At 44.2% G+C, this 18,048-nt stretch overlaps 3 protein-coding genes across 6 annotated transcripts; 1 reads left to right on the top strand and 2 right to left on the bottom strand.

Moving 5' to 3' along the window:
• Positions 1–544: 544 nt before the first annotated feature.
• LOC128260999 (uncharacterized) lies at positions 545–2,738 on the top strand. 2 transcript variants are annotated; one of them, XM_052994393.1, is made up of 2 exons: positions 545–2,026; positions 2,101–2,738. In XM_052994393.1, the coding sequence occupies exons 1-2, from the start codon at positions 604–606 to the stop codon at positions 2,535–2,537; spliced, it is 1,860 nt and encodes a 619-aa protein (XP_052850353.1). In that variant the 5' UTR covers positions 545–603; the 3' UTR covers positions 2,538–2,738. The 2 variants fall into 2 exon arrangements, with proteins under 2 accessions (XP_052850353.1, XP_052850352.1); XM_052994392.1 differs by having other exon boundaries at positions 546–2,026; positions 2,086–2,736.
• A 117-nt stretch (positions 2,739–2,855) lies between these two features.
• LOC128260998 (dystrophin) lies at positions 2,856–5,454 on the bottom strand. The gene is made up of 5 exons (XM_052994391.1): positions 5,090–5,454; positions 3,939–5,037; positions 3,759–3,876; positions 3,538–3,697; positions 2,856–3,480 (listed from the first exon to the last, which is right to left on the bottom strand). Exons 1-5 carry the CDS (start codon positions 5,337–5,339, stop codon positions 3,119–3,121), a joined length of 1,989 nt encoding a protein of 662 aa, XP_052850351.1. The 5' UTR covers positions 5,340–5,454; the 3' UTR covers positions 2,856–3,118.
• Positions 5,455–6,228: 774 nt separating this feature from the next.
• LOC128260994 (DNA topoisomerase 1) lies at positions 6,229–15,731 on the bottom strand. 3 transcript variants are annotated; one of them, XM_052994384.1, is made up of 8 exons: positions 15,475–15,731; positions 14,030–14,220; positions 12,210–13,206; positions 12,063–12,142; positions 8,871–10,000; positions 8,540–8,790; positions 8,265–8,458; positions 6,229–8,190 (listed from the first exon to the last, which is right to left on the bottom strand). In XM_052994384.1, the coding sequence occupies exons 1-8, from the start codon at positions 15,499–15,501 to the stop codon at positions 8,088–8,090; spliced, it is 2,973 nt and encodes a 990-aa protein (XP_052850344.1). In that variant the 5' UTR covers positions 15,502–15,731; the 3' UTR covers positions 6,229–8,087. The 3 variants fall into 3 exon arrangements, with proteins under 3 accessions (XP_052850344.1, XP_052850345.1, XP_052850346.1); XM_052994385.1 differs by lacking the exon at positions 15,475–15,731 and adding an exon at positions 14,310–15,423; XM_052994386.1 differs by lacking the exons at positions 12,063–12,142; positions 12,210–13,206; positions 14,030–14,220; positions 15,475–15,731 and adding an exon at positions 10,615–10,790.
• Positions 15,732–18,048: the final 2,317 nt, after the last annotated feature.

Raw genomic sequence — 18,048 nt, 5'->3', positions numbered from 1 at the left:
ACACACACTTTCAGAACGGTGGGGGCGGAGGGCAGCAGGGGAGCACTGTGGGGGGCGGAGAGAGCAAGAGAGAGCTGGGAATCGATGACGCGCGGGCGGAGAAGTGCAATGTTTGTGTGCCGTGCCGTCTTCTTCTAGCCGCTTACAAGCGATCAGCTGTTCGTTCGATAGGTCCAACTTGTTGAATAATCGGTTGCAAACGATAAATGCATCGATAGTTTGTTTTTTGGTAAAAATGCTTGGTTTTCTGAATGAAATTGGTCACAAATCAGCAATTTATTGATTTGAAATTCACGTTCAATGCCTTCTGCACAGTTAGCGTACCAAATAATTGAGTCTTAGCAATGCAGTGCTATCATGCATAATCTGTATGGATAAAGGTTTAAAAAAATGGTATTTAAAATATTATATTATAATATGACATCTTTTCTTTAGAACTTTGGGGAACTAAAAAATCAATTAGAAAATTATGGTTTGTAAGATCTGTTCATCGATAGCTTCTGATGTTTGGTAGTCGTTCCGGTGTCATCGTTGCCCGCCAAATCGTCCGACCTATCGATTACCCTTCAAAACCGCCTTGTTTACATTGGGGATTCCGCATCCATGCTGCCGTTTGTCCAGGATAATGTGCCGGAGCTGCTGCTGCAGGGATCGCGGGTCGCCTTCTGCGGCAATCTCCACCTGGGAGCTCCGCGGGACCGGTTCCGGTCCACCTCCACACTGCTGCTGGCGCGTAACCTCAAGTTCTACGAATTCCGGCGCAAGGAACTGCTGCATCACATCGATTTGCGGGGCACGCGACTGCAGCAGGTGGCCAGCCAACTGGAGGCCTACGAAGGACCCATGAGCGCCTTCCTCCCGACGGTTGAGTCCACGGGCGGTGAGTTGGACTGTAGCAGGATCCAGGCGCCGAAGGAGCTGCCCTTAAAATTCGGCAAGTTTGTGTGGCAGCAGGAGGAGATCTACCTGCTGATTCAATGCTGGAGTGTACTGCTGGTCCTGCGGCGTCCCAAAGAACACGGCAGCAACTTTGAGCTGGTGGCGCAGCACGATGATGTGGTGGCTTTCAAAATGGCCCATGGGCCCATTCCCTACCAGGCCGTCGTGGAGCTGCATTTCGGCAATGGCAAGCGGCAGTGTTGCGATTTTCAGGAGCCATCCTTGCAGGAGGAGGGGCCCAGCACCTCCAAGGCAGCGGACCTGGCCTTCCGCAATTTCGAGAGCCTGGAGGAGCAAGTGAATGCGGCCCGGGCGGAGCTCGCCACGCTGCGTTTGCAAACCCAGAAGGACTTCGAGCTCAGCCAGGATCTGCAGCAATTCGGTCCGCCCGGCCAGCGTTCGCTGCTCCTGGAGGAGAAGCAGCCGCTCCGGCGGTTCGGCGATGTGTGGACCCGCGTCTGCGGCGATTATCTCGTCTGCGGCACCCTCCTGGTCAACTTGACCGGCAGTCACCGTCTGAGCATCGTCCAGGATGTGTGTCCGCTGGTTCGACTGGAACCGCACCGCGACTACAGCCTGGAGCACCGCCTGTACGAGTTGCCGCTGCAGGCGGATGGCCAGCCGCCCCTGGATTACGACCAGCTGGCGCAGTTCTGGGCCTGCCAGGACCAGCACAGCAGGCAGCTCAAATGGCGTCCGGTGGCCAAGGCGGGCCAGCTACCGCCCGAGTGCTCCGCCGTGATGGTCGTGCGCCTCAATCTGGTCGATCTCCTCGAGGCGGAGCAGCTCCAACTGATGGTGCTGTACGAGATTAAGGGCTCAGCAGAGCAGGAGCCATCCGCCAGGCAGATGCACCTGGTTAGCTTCGATGTGAAGAAACTGTTGGATGAGCCAGAGTCACTGGCACCCAATTTTTCACCCGCCACGCTGCACCAGGACTTTCTGGCCGTGATAATGACGCAAACAGCACGTTGCTCCCTGAAATTGGAGTTCAACACGGCTCAGGATTGCGAGGCATTCGAGCAGCTGCTGGCCTCCAAGCTGCAGTTCGAGTCGATACAAGCCCAGGAGGCGAAATGGGTTCAGGGTGTGTAGCCTTCCCCTTACAACTCCTCTTGATCCCATTTAACAAGTAATCTTTTACAGATTCCGACCTGCTAGAGGCATCCTGCGCTGGCGCAGCCTTTCAGTCGTCCACCGCCGACTCCAGTCCTGTCCAGCGCATCTTCTACAACCGCCAGCCGCTGTCGCAATGGTGCGGCATCTTGCTGCTCCGCGATGATCCCGGCCAGCTGTGGCATGTGTACGCACAAACGGATGACCGACTGCGCCTGCTCCTGCATCGCCTGATGCGCGATCTCCTCCAGCTGCACTGCAATCTTACCGTGCTGGAGGTCAGCGAGTACAACCAGGCGCCTGCCGATGTGGCCCTGGAGTTGGAGGCGAGCTTGAACGAGGAGCTTGAAGCCTGGAAGGAGGTTCTCAAGCCGGCAACCAGTCACGAGCAGAGCCTGGAGCGGCTGACGCATCTCCACCAGGTGCAAATGGCCAGCGATGTGCTGGCATCTGTGATATTGAGCCCAAATGCTTCCGAATAGCACTGCATGCATATCTGCATTTTGCATAAAGCATGCATTTCCTTGCTTTAAAAGTAGGTTTTATGATTTGTACACCGATAACATAAACCGTTTATAAGAAATTTAAGCCTGTTTCTAGAATAGGTCCTTAGAGTCGTAGAATCTGAAGTAAAATAAATGAGAATTTTATAATATGTGCTCTGCGGTAGGACCGCATTTATGCATAAAATTCTACCTATATGAATAGTCCATATAGCATTTTCAAGAAATGTATGCCATTTTTTTCAATAGAGTGTGTGGGCCTGAATTTTAACACAAAAATATGGTTTAGACATGTTTATTTTATTAATGAACGTTTTATCGTATTGCATTCTTGTCAGATTTTTGCATCTACAACTTAAAGCATTTATGCGAAAATTAAAGCATTTTTGAATAGCATTGGAAAATCGGAACATTTCGACTCTTAATGATATGTTAATAGTATAACCATATGAATGATTTGCGAACTCATTGTGTCAGAATTATTTGAAAATTTACAACTTAATATAAAGTGGACTTGGTCTGGCTGGAATCGATATGAGGGCGATGTGGCATCCATATCCTCACGTGCTAATCCGCCGCTGCTGCTCCTCGCTCTTGATGATGCTGTCCAGGACGTTCTCCAGATTTTGCGTGGCCGCCGACAGTTCGGCATTGTCGCTGTACGAGTCCTCGACGATCTCCTTGACCTTGTGCAGCAGCAGCTTAAAGTTGACCATCTCGGTGTCGCGTCCATCGCCGCCATTTGCTGGCTGCTGGTCCAGCAGCGCACCCAGGGGCATGGGCAGCGTCAGGGGAGCTGGCAGGGAACCAGGTCCTGGCTGCACACTGGAGCGACGCTGATCGAACCACAAGCTAATGTCGTTGAGGGAGTAGTCCGATTTGTTGGCTTCTAAGTAGCTCCTATTCAATTCGGCGCCATTTACTGAAGATTACAGAAACGTTTGAGGATTGTTCGATTGTTTTCATTTGAAATTCTTACTGGAGTGCGTGAGATTGGCCCCAACGGGTGCATACATGTCAAAGATCTGTCTCTGCGGAGTGCTGGAGCTGAGGAAGGTGGAGCTGACCAAAGGAGCCGCTGGAGGAGCCACACGAGGGGCTTCTCGCGGCGGCGGTGGTGAAGCTGCCACAGATGAGTGCTGCAAATGGCAGAAGTGGTTAAGTAGATCGTAATAGGTTCAATTTCAATAGCAATCCTACCGATAGCTGGCGCATATCCTCAATGATCTGCAGCAAAAAACTCTGATGGGCGCTGAGAAACTGTGAGATTTCCGAACTGGATGCGGTGGCCACCGTTTGCAGCTGGGTTTCCAGTTTCCTATTAGAAAAACAAAAACCTTAGGCTTTGCAGAAATAGGGGGTGTCAACGGAAAAACCCACGCATTCTGCAGCAACAAGCGATCGATGATGGACTGCAGCTGGCTGGAGGCCTTGCTGGCCAGCCCCGTCAGGGAGCATAGCTCCTGCTGCTGCTGGAGTATCACTGTGTGGTCCCTCTCCCTCTCCTTCTCCTTTCCCTTCTCCTGGCACTGACTACTGCGCAGACTGCGCGTCTCTGCGGGAATAGGCGTGGCAGCAGATTGGCCCAAGACGGCCCCACTTTCCTGGGCATTGCAGAAGCCACGACGCTCCTCCTCGTGCGTCTTTCGGGGAATCGCCAGCCAACCGCAGAGCTTGGCCAGGTGGCGAGTCCAACGCAACGGCGGCTGATCCTCCACGAACACCTCGCACATCCGGTGGCCCGGCTCGTGGCGACCGCCTGCAAAGCCCACTGCGAAGCAGGGCAGACACAGCGACACATCCCGGCACACCTGGCACCGGAAACGTATGCCCACAATGTGCTCTTTGCGGCAGCCGGCACAGGAATTGCTGTGTATCAAGTGCTCCGTGTCCTCGATGCGCTTAACTAGCGCCAGCAGATTGCCGTAGATCAGGAATCGCGTCTGGACACCCGCTCCCGTCCAGAGTTTGTGGAACTGCGGTTCGGCGAGTCCGCCAACGCCATGTGGACAGCGGGCAAAGCTCTGCTCCATTGTCAGGGGCAGATTATGGGCGCCGTAGGCCTTTCCCTCGCCCAGATAGCTGAGCAACTTGCTCAGCGTGGCCAGGAGCTGCTCGAAGGCGTATCTGGAGATGATCTGCGTCTTGGCATCCGCCAACAGGCCAAAGAAGTCGCCCACCAGGTGATCGCTGCTATAAAGCTTGCAGAGCAGTATGAACGTGATCTTGATCTCAAGTAAAGAAATGGAGTGCCTGCGTTGCGGATCGTAGACATTCCAGAAAAAGTTGGCCAGCAGACCGGTGGCCCGGTCTAGTTGATAGTTCACATCCTGGTTGAAATGGCCCAGCTTTTCGCAGGCAAAGTACACGTCGTGGAGCAGGGAGGTCAACTGAAACGGGGGAACCATCAGCTCTAAGCCGCCGCTCAGATTGTGGCGCTCCAAAATGGCCAAAACCAACTTGTAGGGAATTTTACCGCCTGCAATTTAAAGGTTAGTCCTTGGATTATTGCTTGTGCGCAGTCCACTCACTGTGAAATATCTTTTGCAGCGCCACAAATTTACTGGCACACCGGTAGACCGTGTACTTGTAGTCCCCGTAATCCCGCTGCAGATCGTCCATTATGGTGGCCAGATCTTTGTCCACCTGTTGCCCGTGTCCTTGACCCTTCGCAAGGAATCCCGTTCCCGATCCCGATCCCTTCTCCCGGGCTATGGACGCCACTGCCTCGGCGCTGTTACGCATTTTTGTGAGCTGCACTGGCACCGTCGTCCCCAGCATCTCGGAATGGAAGCGATTTTCTTTAATTCCCACGAATTTTCACCTTTTTACGAGTCTCTTTTGTGACCGCGTCGTTTCTCGCGATCTCTTCCTCTTGTCTTCCGTTAGCGCAAAAGTCAAATTTGAGTGCCAAGAGGTGGCAACGCCGTCGGACTATCGATATCTCTTCGATTAACCGTTATGCTTAGATTTTTATTTAAAAAGAGGCGCCTTTTAAATACCCCTACTATTCGCCAAACATGTGTTCTTCATTTCATTATTCAATATTCTTTTAACAAATTAACATATTGCGCGTGTAAGGATGTCTCTTTTAAGATTTAAAAAAATTTAGGTTTGAACAAATAAAGACCCGTTATGTTGCCTTTATGGTAAACTTGTATTTAAAATGTATAATTATATCATGCACATGTATATCTTATCATTGTAAAACTATAAAACCTTCATGAAATCGAATCATACTGTAAGAAAATGTTCTTCAAAATGTTTATTTATTCGGTTTTCCACCAAAAAACACGATTTGCGAAAATTTATTTTTGAATAAGCCATAACAAAACAAATATAGAATCACACATTTTTAAACTTGTTGTTAAAGTCTCAAACAATTGGCTTTCAAACCAGATCATTGTATTTTCTGCACATTTTCCCAAGAAATTTTGAGTTTGGAAAATGACCGACAAATGAAGAGGATCGCTGTCTCGTACTGTGCAAAACAATATTAGGTCAAAATGTATCCAAAAAGAGGTTGTTTTTATAAGTCATAAAGTGCTAATTTTAGTTTTTCACCCAAAAAACATGGTTTTCCAACCAACAAATCAGTGTTTTAGCCTTAGCAAAGCAGTTAATATTAACTTATAATGCACCGAACACAACGGAAAAAAACACTAAAAGGTTCAATTTTAAAATTAAATATATGTTGTATGTATATTTGCATCATTCCATTACAATTACATTAACTTACGCTTAATTTTGTTTATTTTTTTTAATATATTTCGTTTTTTTTTTTCTTTTAAAATAGTGGTTTTTTCTTATCATTTCGTCTGTTGTTTTTTCTTTGCTTATATCAATATTGTAATATGCCAAGTTTATATGTGAGTGGGGGAGGCGGGGCGAAGAGGGGTTTGTAATTAGTTTATTTAACTTTTGTTGCCTTTTGAAAGCATTGTCCCGCTCCCGTATGCGAATCCACGACATACGTATATAAATGTTTGTGTTCATTAATCACTAATTATCATATGTGTTTGGGTTGCTATTTATATATAAAGATCGTTCTTTATTTGCAATGCGCATCGGCAATTTATTCTAAGGGGCGTGAGGCAAAATTCCCATCGATTTGCGTATTTAAAAATTAAAAGTACATACAATCATCGATCATAATAAATCATACATGATGGGTAGGGGGATAAGGTCTAATAGTTCCATTCAAATCCACTCTCGGTTCAGCGGGTTTCGAATAAAAATGGTACGGTCTGCAACGCAAATTGAGTAATTACAAAATATATATACCTATATATTTTGATTGCGGGCCGCTGGACGAAAAGTGGCCCCAAATGGACGCTCGATTTTTACAGGCTGTGTTTGTTTTAGCTTACTTAATTGCACATACTAATAGATCCTACATGTATAAAGTTCCATTCTTTCAGATTAGAGTTTTCGCTGCGACTGTTTGTTGGCTGTGGTTTTGGTTCATTGATTGATTTTGCAATTACTTGCTTGTGTTGCTGCTTGGATCTCAGAACAGAATTTGAAACCTGTCTATCATTATATCAATAAGGGCTTAAAGTATAAAAAGGTTTCCAAATGAATTTAACATTCGTTTGTTTATTTTAATTTTAACTAAAATCATAAGGTAAGGTACACAAACAAAACCACCTCGACATCCAATACACAGGGTCCTGGGTCTTGTAAATTGCGCTGGATCAGAGTTGAGTTGAATAAATTATGCTATGCTAAAAGTTGGGCTACAAGGATTCTCTGTTCAATTTTCACTTAAATACGTTATCGTAGTTTTAATTAGTTTTTATAATTAATAATATTAATTAATAATGAAAGACATTTTTCGCTAAACAAAAATCAACTATAGGTAAAACATAAAAAAAACTGTTAATTGTAAAATTTTCTGTTTGCTTGCGTATTGTTTGTTTGATTTGTTTGTTTTGTTTTTAGTTTTCTTACGTGTTTAATTAATGTTTACAATTAAAATATGTAAGAGAAGTCCGATGACAAAAAAAATAATGTTGATTTGTTGTAGATGGTAACATAGAAAATGATGTTCTTATTTTGTTTTTAGGCTGCTGTGACGTCTTTCCCATTATATTATGTTTAATATATATATATATCCATATAGAAGTGTGGGCGCTTGTGTGTTTGGTGCGTACATTTCGCAAGTTAGACTTCAGCGTAGTGCACACTTGAAACAATCAAACGATTAAAAGCTGACAAAATAGACGCAGACGCAGACGCAAATCCCCCCCGAATTCGGTTCATCCCTCTCGTTCTTTTTGGCCCGAAATTCCGGAACGGCTTCCCCAAAAGCTGGTCATATGCACTACTCATTGCATAAACTCTTGGGGAAGGTATACGGAATGACCTGGAATCTATCAACCGGCCTTGTGGTGGGTGTGGTTTTTCGTGGTTTTCTATTTTTGTGTTTTAACCTGCGCTGTCTATACTTTTTGAGTGTGTGTGTGTGTGTATCTGTGTGTGTGGGTGGCGTTGAGTGTATCCGTAGGCGTGGTTGTGAGAACACATTTAAAAACGATAATTCTCATCGGCCATGTGCACTGCCCACAGAAATTTGGTTCTTTGCGTTTTGTTGAATATCTTCTCGATCGGCACTCCATGCTTTTTGCACCTGCAAACGAAACAAACGGAATATTATTAGCTTATAATTAATATAGAGTGGTAAGCACTGAGGGGGACACTCACCAAGCAACCGATATGCGTGGATCGAGATAGTTTAGCTTAGATGTGCCCAGGGCAATGGTCTTATTCTCGTCTCTATCAGTCTCTTGTAATTCTAGTTTCTTCAGCTGATCCTTCAGGCGCTCCAGCTGTTTGCCCTTCTTGTCGGCATTCACCTTCTCCTTAACGGAGCCCCGTTTGGCGGCCTTCTTGAAATCCTGCGCCGCGAAAGATGGAACATGTTAACATCAGATATAATGGTAACTGGGTAACTGCAGCATGCGCTGGCATATACTCACATGATATTCGGCCTCGCAATCATCGATGGCATCACGCTTGGCCTTGATCTTCTCCTTTAGGTTCTCCATCGACTTCTCATGGCCCTTGGGCACGGACCGCTGATGGTTACAGAGGATGGCCACGGCACGATTGGCGCGATTGTAGGCCAACAGCTTTTCCGGTACCGTAGCGCTCGGATCGGTGAGCAGATCCAGCTGGCTTTGCAGTGTTTTCGAGGCGTTGTACGTACGGAATACCTTGGCCGTGAGTCCTATTTTGGTCAGGGTCAGACAGTTTCACAAATAAGTAAGGGGGGGGGGGGGTAAAAGGGACAGGGATATATATGCGTACCATCCATCAGCTCCTTGAGATGCTCGTTGAGCACCTGGGTGTTGAGTCGATCAAAGAGGTCGTCGCCCTCTTTCTTGTGCTCCATAAACAGCTCGAGGTTCTTGAAGACGCGCTTCTCCACCTCGACCTCGTTGTAGTAGCGAATGGAATCCTTACCGGGGAAGTCGAACACCACCACGTTCTCTTTGCCATTCAGCTCCTTGTGCAGTTGGACGTGCTCCACGCGCAGCGAACAACAGCCCACGGTGTCCGCCTGATCTTCATCCTTTTCGTTACCCGCTCTCAGCGCCAGTTTGTCGATGAAATAGAGGGCCACCGCCCGCTGGCGAACCCTCATCTCCTTGGACTTCCACTCGTCGCGATAGGTGGCCCGGATCTTATCGATGACCTTGTCCAGGCGACGCGCCGTCTCGTACTTGATGTGATCCTTCTCGCCCTTGAGTTTCGATGAGGGATTCAGCATGATGTACTTCACCTGTCCCTGCACGTTCTCAATCCAGGAGGCCAGCCAGGTGACCGTGTTGTCGTGGCGCACCTCCTTCCAGCGCGAGCCGCTCGGCGGTGACGGCACCATCGACTCCTTGCCGCAGTTGATCGACACATCGCTGGCCTGGATGCGACGCTTGATCATGCCCATTTTGGGATGCTCGCCGCGGCCGCGGAACAGGCCCGGCGGCTCCAGGCGGAAGTTGCCAATCTTCTCCTTGTGCCCGTCAATCATACAGAAGCCGTACTCCTTCATCAGCGCCTCGTTCTCGATCTTCTTGACCAGCTTCTCCTCCTTGCTGGCCGCCTTGCGCTTCTCGGACTCGGCCTGAAAGAAGTTGAACATCTCCTGGAAGTTGCACTTGCGGAAATCCTTGATAATCTCCTTCTCCTTGGACGTCATCGACTTGCGGAAGTCCTTGAAAAAGTTGTTGTTGAACACGTCCTTGGTGCAGTAGTCATGATTCAACATCTTGGCATAGAAGGTGGCCGCCTCCTCCGTTTCCTCGGAAAGCTCCAGCGGCTTGCCGTCGTAGTAGAAGCGCACGTTGCGGGGCACCCGCTCGTATGGCGGAGCGAACACTGGTCCCTTGTGCTCCAGCGTTGTCCACTTGACGCCATCTGCGCGCTTCTCCTCCTCCCACCTGGAAAACAAGAGATCGTTAGGTTAGTACCCCATTTATCTCAATGGCATTAGTTACACGACAAATTGCTACTTTTGGGAAATTTTAAAGCTGTCGCAGAAAAACTTTGGAAAATAAATGTAGTACATTTTAAACCTTCCTAAAAAAAACCTTATTATTATTAAGAAGGTGTAATTGATTTTACAATCGATAAAACAAAGAGCGCTCTTACTTTTTTATAGACATACATATACATTTAATTTATCTTAATATTAATTTATTGAATATTTTTGCGCAAAATCAAGTTTAGTTGGTTATGTATTGGTTCACTTTATCGCACGTAAACTGCAAAAATTTAGCTTTTGTTGATTTGTCATACTGTTTATGCTAACATAATGCCTGTCTTTCATTTAATGTGGATATGTTGACCTCGTTTTTGTGAAATTAAAGGTTATACATATTTGTGTGCGGTTTACTTTATCAAGTACGACTGCGTTTCGGTATTTGTTTACACTTTTTTTGCGGAAATACTATGCCCCAGTAAATTCTGCAAAATTAACGCATATAATTTGTTCCCTGATTTGAGAACTGGGTACACCCTATGGGAGGAGCGAAGCACCCTCATCACATCGCACCATCGAATTTGCTCTTCCTGAGCGCTCTTCCGTCGCACTCTTCTCTTTTTGCCCGCAACTGTGGCTATGGCCACGATCTGTTCCCCGAAAACCAGGCAAACACTCCGGTTTCCGAATAGACGTACTGCCGCCAAAGAGCGCGACACGACCGATGTCATCTGTGATCTATAGTTTAGTTTTAGTTTATCATATTACGCAAAGAAGCGGCGTTCGGACCTAACCTCAAAACCGCCCTGCGACTGTGTGCGTTTGTGAGTGTGTTTTTGGGGAGCTCAGCTGATTTGGGAGAATGGGAAGGGAGTGAAAGGGAGCGGGGGGCGATGGCGGCGCATGCGTTTCGTGGCGAATGGCGCTCTCACAGTGGCTGCCATTTATTGCTGCCCACATTCGCTCCAACTCAAATAAAACACACGCGACAGACAACTTTCGGTAGCCACAGTGTGTGACTTTCAAAATGTAGGTCAGTGACATTCAAAATTCACAGTGAACACATGGCACGCACACACGTGTCACACCAACACTTTGTTGTTTTTGTGACCGGTACTTGTAAAACAAAAATATGTATATATCGCAAGGCCAACAAATTATTTGTTTAATATATATACATAAATCGAACGCTTTCCCCTCTATATATTTAAAAATTAGGCTTTGCAAAAGCGTGAGTTACCTGTTTCAATGATTAATCATAAGCCTTTCACCTCGATTAACCTTTGCAGAAAGTGATTTTACTCACATATCACTGTAAAGATGGTTATACTGCTTAACAATTGTTTTCAGCCAGTTAGAGACTCAGTTAAGATTATCGAAAGGCTATTTTACTCAACATTCCCAGTTTAAATGTTTATGTTTTTATAAAGAGTTTAACTGTTGACTGCTGAAGCCTTGAAAACTACTCTAAAACAGATGATAAAATTAAATTGCTTAGTAATCACTGTACAAATGTTCACAATATTTATTAACTGATTGATTGATTGACTTTAGAAGTGTGACTTTTACTTTGCATTGCTTTTACTATCAACAAAATTAATACAACTTGTTATTAATTAATTTTGGTAAGCAAGTAATACAAAATTCTACATCAAAACGTAGTTTTTGAAATGTGATATTTTCATTAAGCCCCAGATCCCTATGCCAACTGTATTTGGCAAGTAGGATTACACCTACTGCATTTAACTTATTTTATCTCATAACTTAGCTGCATAAGTGAGTTTAATGCAAAGAAAGTCATTTTCTTGAAGCTTTGGATGTTATTGTTGCAATTATCCCTTGGAGACTTTTTAGTATTAAACTAACTATTTCGATGTGTTTAAAATAATTGTATGGAAAACATTGCTAAGATTATAAAGCAACAACTGCTTTGAGTTCAGTTACTGTTTAAGTTTTCTATATAAATGGCTGAATGGAACTACAAAAACAGTAAACAGCAAACAAAGTCAAAAGTTACTTACCATCTCCACACCTCCTCCTCCTCCTCCTTGATCTTCTGACGTTTGATGGGGGATACGGTTACGATCTTGATCACGGACTCCTGATCGAAAGAGTAAAATTATTGAATCATCTGTGTTGACTTCAACCGAATTAACAAGGGGTCCTACCTGTTTAATCTTTTTCTTCTTGGGCTTGATGATATCGTATTCATCGTCGGCCCCCTCCTTGACCCGCTTCTTCTTGGTCTTCTCCTTATACTCCTTATACTCCTTCTTGATCTTCTTGCGCGCCAGCAGCGGAATGTCGTCGTCATCCATGCCGCCATCGGCCTGATCGGGTTCCTCCTGCTTGCGCTTTCGCATGGCCAGCGGAACGTCCTCCTCGTCCTCGTCCATCTCATTCTCGGCCTCATCGTCCTGATCGTTGTCGTTAATGTTGCTATCGTCTTCGGTGTAGCTCTGCTCGTGCTTCACCTCGAAGGGCGGCTCATCGCTACGAAACTGGGACATGGAGTAATCGCAGGAGCTGGCTTGCGACAGATTGTTGAAGCTCTCGTCCTCCTTCTTGATGTCGACAATCGACTCTTCGTAGCCGTTCTTGTAGTTGGCTCCGCCATCGTTGCCATTGCCGTTACAATTGATGGCGGTAGATGCATCATAGCCACCTAGCTGCTGCATCTGGAAGGGATCGACGTGGCCAGAGTGCATCAGCGGTTGGGAAACGGGCTCCGGCTTGACAAACACTCCATCGTACGATGGCGGTTCCTTCAAGGACGATGACGAGCTGCTGTGCCGCGAACTGGAATGTTTGCTCTTTGATGAGGATGACGACGAGGAGGAGCTCTTGTGACTGCTGCTGCTGCTGCGCTCCTTATCACGGGAGCTAGACGACGACGAGGAGGAGGACCTATGCCGGCTGGAGGAGCTGCTGCTGCGATCCTTGTCCTTGTCCCGCCGCTCCTTGTCCTTTGAGGAGCTCTTGTGGTGGCCGGACGAGGATGATGATGACGACGAGGACTTGTGCTTGCCGCTGCTGCTTCCATCCTTGTCCCTGTGGCTGGACGAGGAGCTGCTGCGATGCGAACTGCTGCTACCGTCGCGTTCCTTGTCCTTGTCCCGATGCTTCGACGACGAGCTGCTGCTGCTCTTGTGTCGATCCTTGTCGCTATAATGCATATAACGATGTTTAAATGTTTATTTATTGGTTTTATACCACTGAAGATGTTATTTTAAACCTTTATACGACGATTTATAGTCGGAATCTTACTGATCTGCCGCCTTTGGGGCACTATAAGCTATAGCTCTCAGAGAAACAATTGGGTCAAATGTTCATTACTATCGTGCTTGTGTAGATAATTGAATAAAACTGGTCTGATTGTAGTTTTTCATGAATTTAGGAGCTACTATATCTATATCGAATGTACTTGTTACCTATTTAAAAGTTTTGGGTTTATTCAAAAATTGCTTAAATATAGAAAGACTACCAAATTGTACTTAATTAACTTGAAAAAATATTTCTACTATTTTAATCAGTCCTTTTTTTATGGGATTATATATTGCAGGGTATTTAACTTAGGTTTCTCTCAATTGTAATGACTGTATTCCTAAATTCTTCGGGTATTTACATGCTTATTTGGTCCTACAAATCTCCTTTGAAACTATTAACATAACATAATTTGGTTAGAAAATCCATCGATTTCTCAGATTTTACTTGATTATTTAACTTTATGTGAATAGTATAATTAATAACTTATCTCAAAGAGAAGTTACTTTAAATAGGCATAGCTATGTTGTTTCTTAAGGAGGCTTAATATGTGTTTAATGACCTGCTTTGACTATTCCAGATAATTCTAGACAGTGTCTTATTTGCTGATTGCTATTTCTCATCGATTTCTGGTATTTTGCTTAGTGTGAACAATATCATATATCCCACGGGGGTTGACCTATTTTAACTATTCCAGATGGTTCTAATCGTTATGTTCTCGTACCGACTGCTGCTCTTGTGATCCTTCGATAAGGATCCGGAGCTCTTGTGCTCCCTGTCCTTATCACGGTGCTTGTCCTTGCTGGAGGATTTATGCTTGCTGCCGCTGCTGCTGCTGTGGTGGTGGTGTCCATTGGTGGTCACCCCGTTGGATTGAAATACCTCACAGCTGCCACCATTTTGTATGTGGATATTCTGCGGACGAGAGAGAAAGAGAGAGAGAGATGGGGATAGAGTTATACCTGGGTCAGATGAAAAAGTGAGAGTGAATCCGGGCCAGAAACCTGTGCATCCGTCATGTCTCCTGATGAATTCCGCGCTGCTCTCTTGCAGATTCCCTATGTGGATGGCCTTCTTTTACGATTTCGGGCGACAATTTGTGATTATCTCGTGTCTATTCGCCCACCACGTGGTGAAAATCAACCCTAACAAATGCCGCGTAGGAAAATTCACTCGAAACGAGCAGCAATGGGTTAAGCGAAGAAGAAGAAGAACCGCCAGAGAGCGATGGCGACAGGAAATTGGAAATTGTTCCCGGATCGGTTGGAATAGGTTAAGAAAACTTCTGCCAAACAATGGAACACGCACACACATGCACTGGAGAATACAGAAAATCGTTTTTTACGCTCTTTGCAGCATAATTCTTTTTTCTTTTAACGTGGGCGCTGCATCAAGGCTACACTGTACACACACAGGGTGGTGGTTGTTGTTGTTGCTGCTGCAGCATAATATTTCCCAAGTGATTATTTTTGGGGTGGCACATCTGTCTTATCAGAAGAAATAAAAAAAACCTCTGTATATAAATGTAATTGCAAAATGGGACACTTGCAATTACATACATGAACGCTACAGGGCAACAAAAACAACAAACACATGTGATTTTTTGTGTGTGGAAAATGCCAGTGTGACCAAATTAGGAAGTAACAACAAGAAACGGTGAAAGCACACTGATAAGGCAGAATAGAGCATAGAGGCGATGCAAAATAAACTAAAGAAAACTTATGAAAGGAGTTTAGTTTTGATAAAAGAAGGAAAATTAAGGAAAAACCGAAGCTTAGTGGCCGTGAAAATACCAGTTTTGGTATTTCGGCTGCGGGCACACTGTGCCAAATACATTTCGTCTGCCTCTGCTTTTCCCCTCTCTCTCTTTTGTCTCCTCCTTCACCGTTTTGCCACTTGCATTGTCGCCATTTTCGTCAATTACCAAAAGTCTTTTGCTCTTTTTTTTTTTTTGTTTTTTTTTTGCCTGCATTTTACGCACTCTGCTGGCAGCGACGTCGACTGCGACGCCGACTGCAGCCGTACACTTGCAACTATTCGTTGTACCCAATTTCGAACCCATTTTTTTTTTTTTGTTTTGCGGCAGGCCCACGATTCAACACGTTTGCACTTTCCTCCTTTGGCCTTCGTTAAATTACATAAAAAGTACAGAATTTTTCGTGCACTTACATTCTCGACGGCCACATCCCCACTCATTTTGAGGCGCTCGGTGTTCTATCTTCTTTTTCTGTCGGTCTTAAGTATTTTTTTTTCAAGCTCCGCACTGTCGTAGAATTGAGTGGAAACACTCTTGAAAAGTCCGGCGGCAGGCACTGGGGTTTTACGAGTGAGCAGCGTTTTTTGCCCTTGCTTTGGCTATTTTTCGTTTCTCAGCGCGCAGCCACGCGAACGTTCTCCGTTGACCGTTAGAGGTGGGGAATCGTCGATAGAGGTTAGAGGTGGAAAAACACCGATGGAAACATCGATGCATCGATGTTTTTAAACATTTTGGGAACATCGATGTTTTATGGCGACTACCGATATTTTTCCCGCATCACTAATGTGAAGGAAGCTGAAAAGGAATATGGGAAAAATCAAGTTCGTAAATTAACTTATTAAGTGTATTGAGATAATTTTTGGTATTTAGCTGCTGATCTCAACAGCTGTGGCTCGTCAAAACGAACAAAGTCTACAGGTCAAACATTTTTTTTTTATGTTCTTATGAGCCAAATAAAGTGGATGGTCGATATACTCTGTGGAAATCGAAGTTTCATACTTTTCAAAAATCCCAACGTTTTTTCAGGAATGGACTGCGTGGAAAGACGGCTGCACCGCAGAAACATCGGTTAACTATCGCATAAATTAGTCAGTCAAAGTCCGTTAAATTTTAAATTTGGAACGGCAAATGGACCTTCCGGTCAACGGATGGTGGTAGGTGGATGGATCTCTGTGGAAAGGGTCTGTTAAATATTATTTTTTCTAGGACCATACAATTTAACTTCGCTTTTTTTCACGCAAAAAATATCTAAACATAAAAGTATTGCAACTAGATCTATACCTTTTGATTAAAAAAAAAATAGAATTTCCGCTTCCGGCTGTTTTTGAATTTTTCCACTAATTGGGCTTAAGGAAACCAAATTTGAAGGGATAAAAGCGAAACTAGCTACTCTGATCCAGTTATTACCCACTGTTAAAACCATATAAAATGCAAGAGTTTTATATGACTGAATTTATAAAAAACAAAGGCCCGTTAAGAAACCACAAATATTAATTTTTTAATCTTTGGAGTTAGATACAATTTACCAAATTGATTCTACAATCATTACATATTTGCCTGGGCATATCTGAGTCTCCCAATTGAACGCTTGCAGTGAATTAAAACCACCGTTTATGATATATTTATTTTCACTTGATTCGATCCAAGTTGTCCACAACAACAACTCCATTAGATGTGGAAAAACATTGATGCAAATTTTGTATTAATCAATGTTTTTTATTATTTCAAACAAAAAATTGATATTTTTCGCCAAAAACATCGATGTTGCCCTTAGTAATTTGTTTAAGTTTTATAAAATCCGTTTGGTTTTTTTGTAGATAGCAGGAATGTGTAGAAAAATTCTTCTTTTTAAAGATCAACCGTTTGTTTATGTTTCAACTTTGAAAATTCTTTTTTTTGTGCTTTGACCAATATAAATTTTAAAACACCACCAAGACCAATTAAAAAAAATAAAAATTCAAATAAAGTTATCAAATATAAATTCATTTAAATGTTTAATTTATTATTTCGTTAGCGTATATTTTGAATTTGTTTTATTTAAATATATTTGTCGCATTATTCATTTACATGTTTTCATTTGAATTTAGTCATCTACCTGGCAAATAAAATGTTCTAATTTATCACAACTAAATTTACTTAGAACTAGAGTTTTCAGGACAACGCAGCACGGCATCCGAAAACTACAAATTCTTTGAAATAACGTTTCCGGGTTACCGGAACTATTCAATAACTGATGGTCAAGTTTATACTGAGAAATGTCCAGCCAGTATGTTTTGTCATTTTTTATTTTTCGTATGATGTCATTGAGTTCTTTTTGGTTTTGGAACGAAGCTAGATTTCCTCCCATCCGTCTACAGGTGTCTGCAGCCATAGATCGATTCTGCCGAATTGAATTTTCAATATAGAAGTTTCGTGGTGGAGTTTCTTGAGTGACTTCTGTTCGTTTCTCCATTGTGCCCATTAGCGTCTGTATGGTCAAAAGTTCCTCGCCCAGCTCAGTGTTGCTTTTCTCCCAGGATGTGCGCAGCTCTGCCAGACTTGCTTCGATTCTGACCAGCCTACTCTGGGTATCCGCGCTCTCCTCGAATAGAGGGTTGAGTGCGGCCAGGCAAAAGGAGCCACACTGACTTGGCGGATCATCAAGGAGACACACCTTTCGTTCTTTATCCTTGGAGGCGCCTAATGAGCCATGCAAACCCAAAAGGAGCACAATAAGTAGATTGCAAGTATTTTGAAAAGCATTTGTAATTAGTACAACTACTCGAGAAGAACGATTTTTGCACACTAAAAATAATTTACTTGTTGAAGGAATAAAGAAAACCCCAACATTGCTGATAAACGATTTTTTGTCCAAGTTGTGATAAACAGTTAAGGTCAACCACACTTATTAGGGTTAAAAATAATTGTTTTCTTCTGCTGGGCGTCCTAAAGTTAATCCGAATTTGCAAACATGTGTTATTTTCAAGGAATTCCATGCGTTATAAAAT

Source organism: Drosophila gunungcola, assembly GCF_025200985.1.
Source record: "Drosophila gunungcola strain Sukarami chromosome X unlocalized genomic scaffold, Dgunungcola_SK_2 000049F, whole genome shotgun sequence".
NCBI classification, from domain to species: domain Eukaryota; kingdom Metazoa; phylum Arthropoda; class Insecta; order Diptera; family Drosophilidae; genus Drosophila; species Drosophila gunungcola.
Note: the sequence above shows the minus strand (reverse complement) of the source record. Positions and strands in the feature narration are given on the sequence as shown.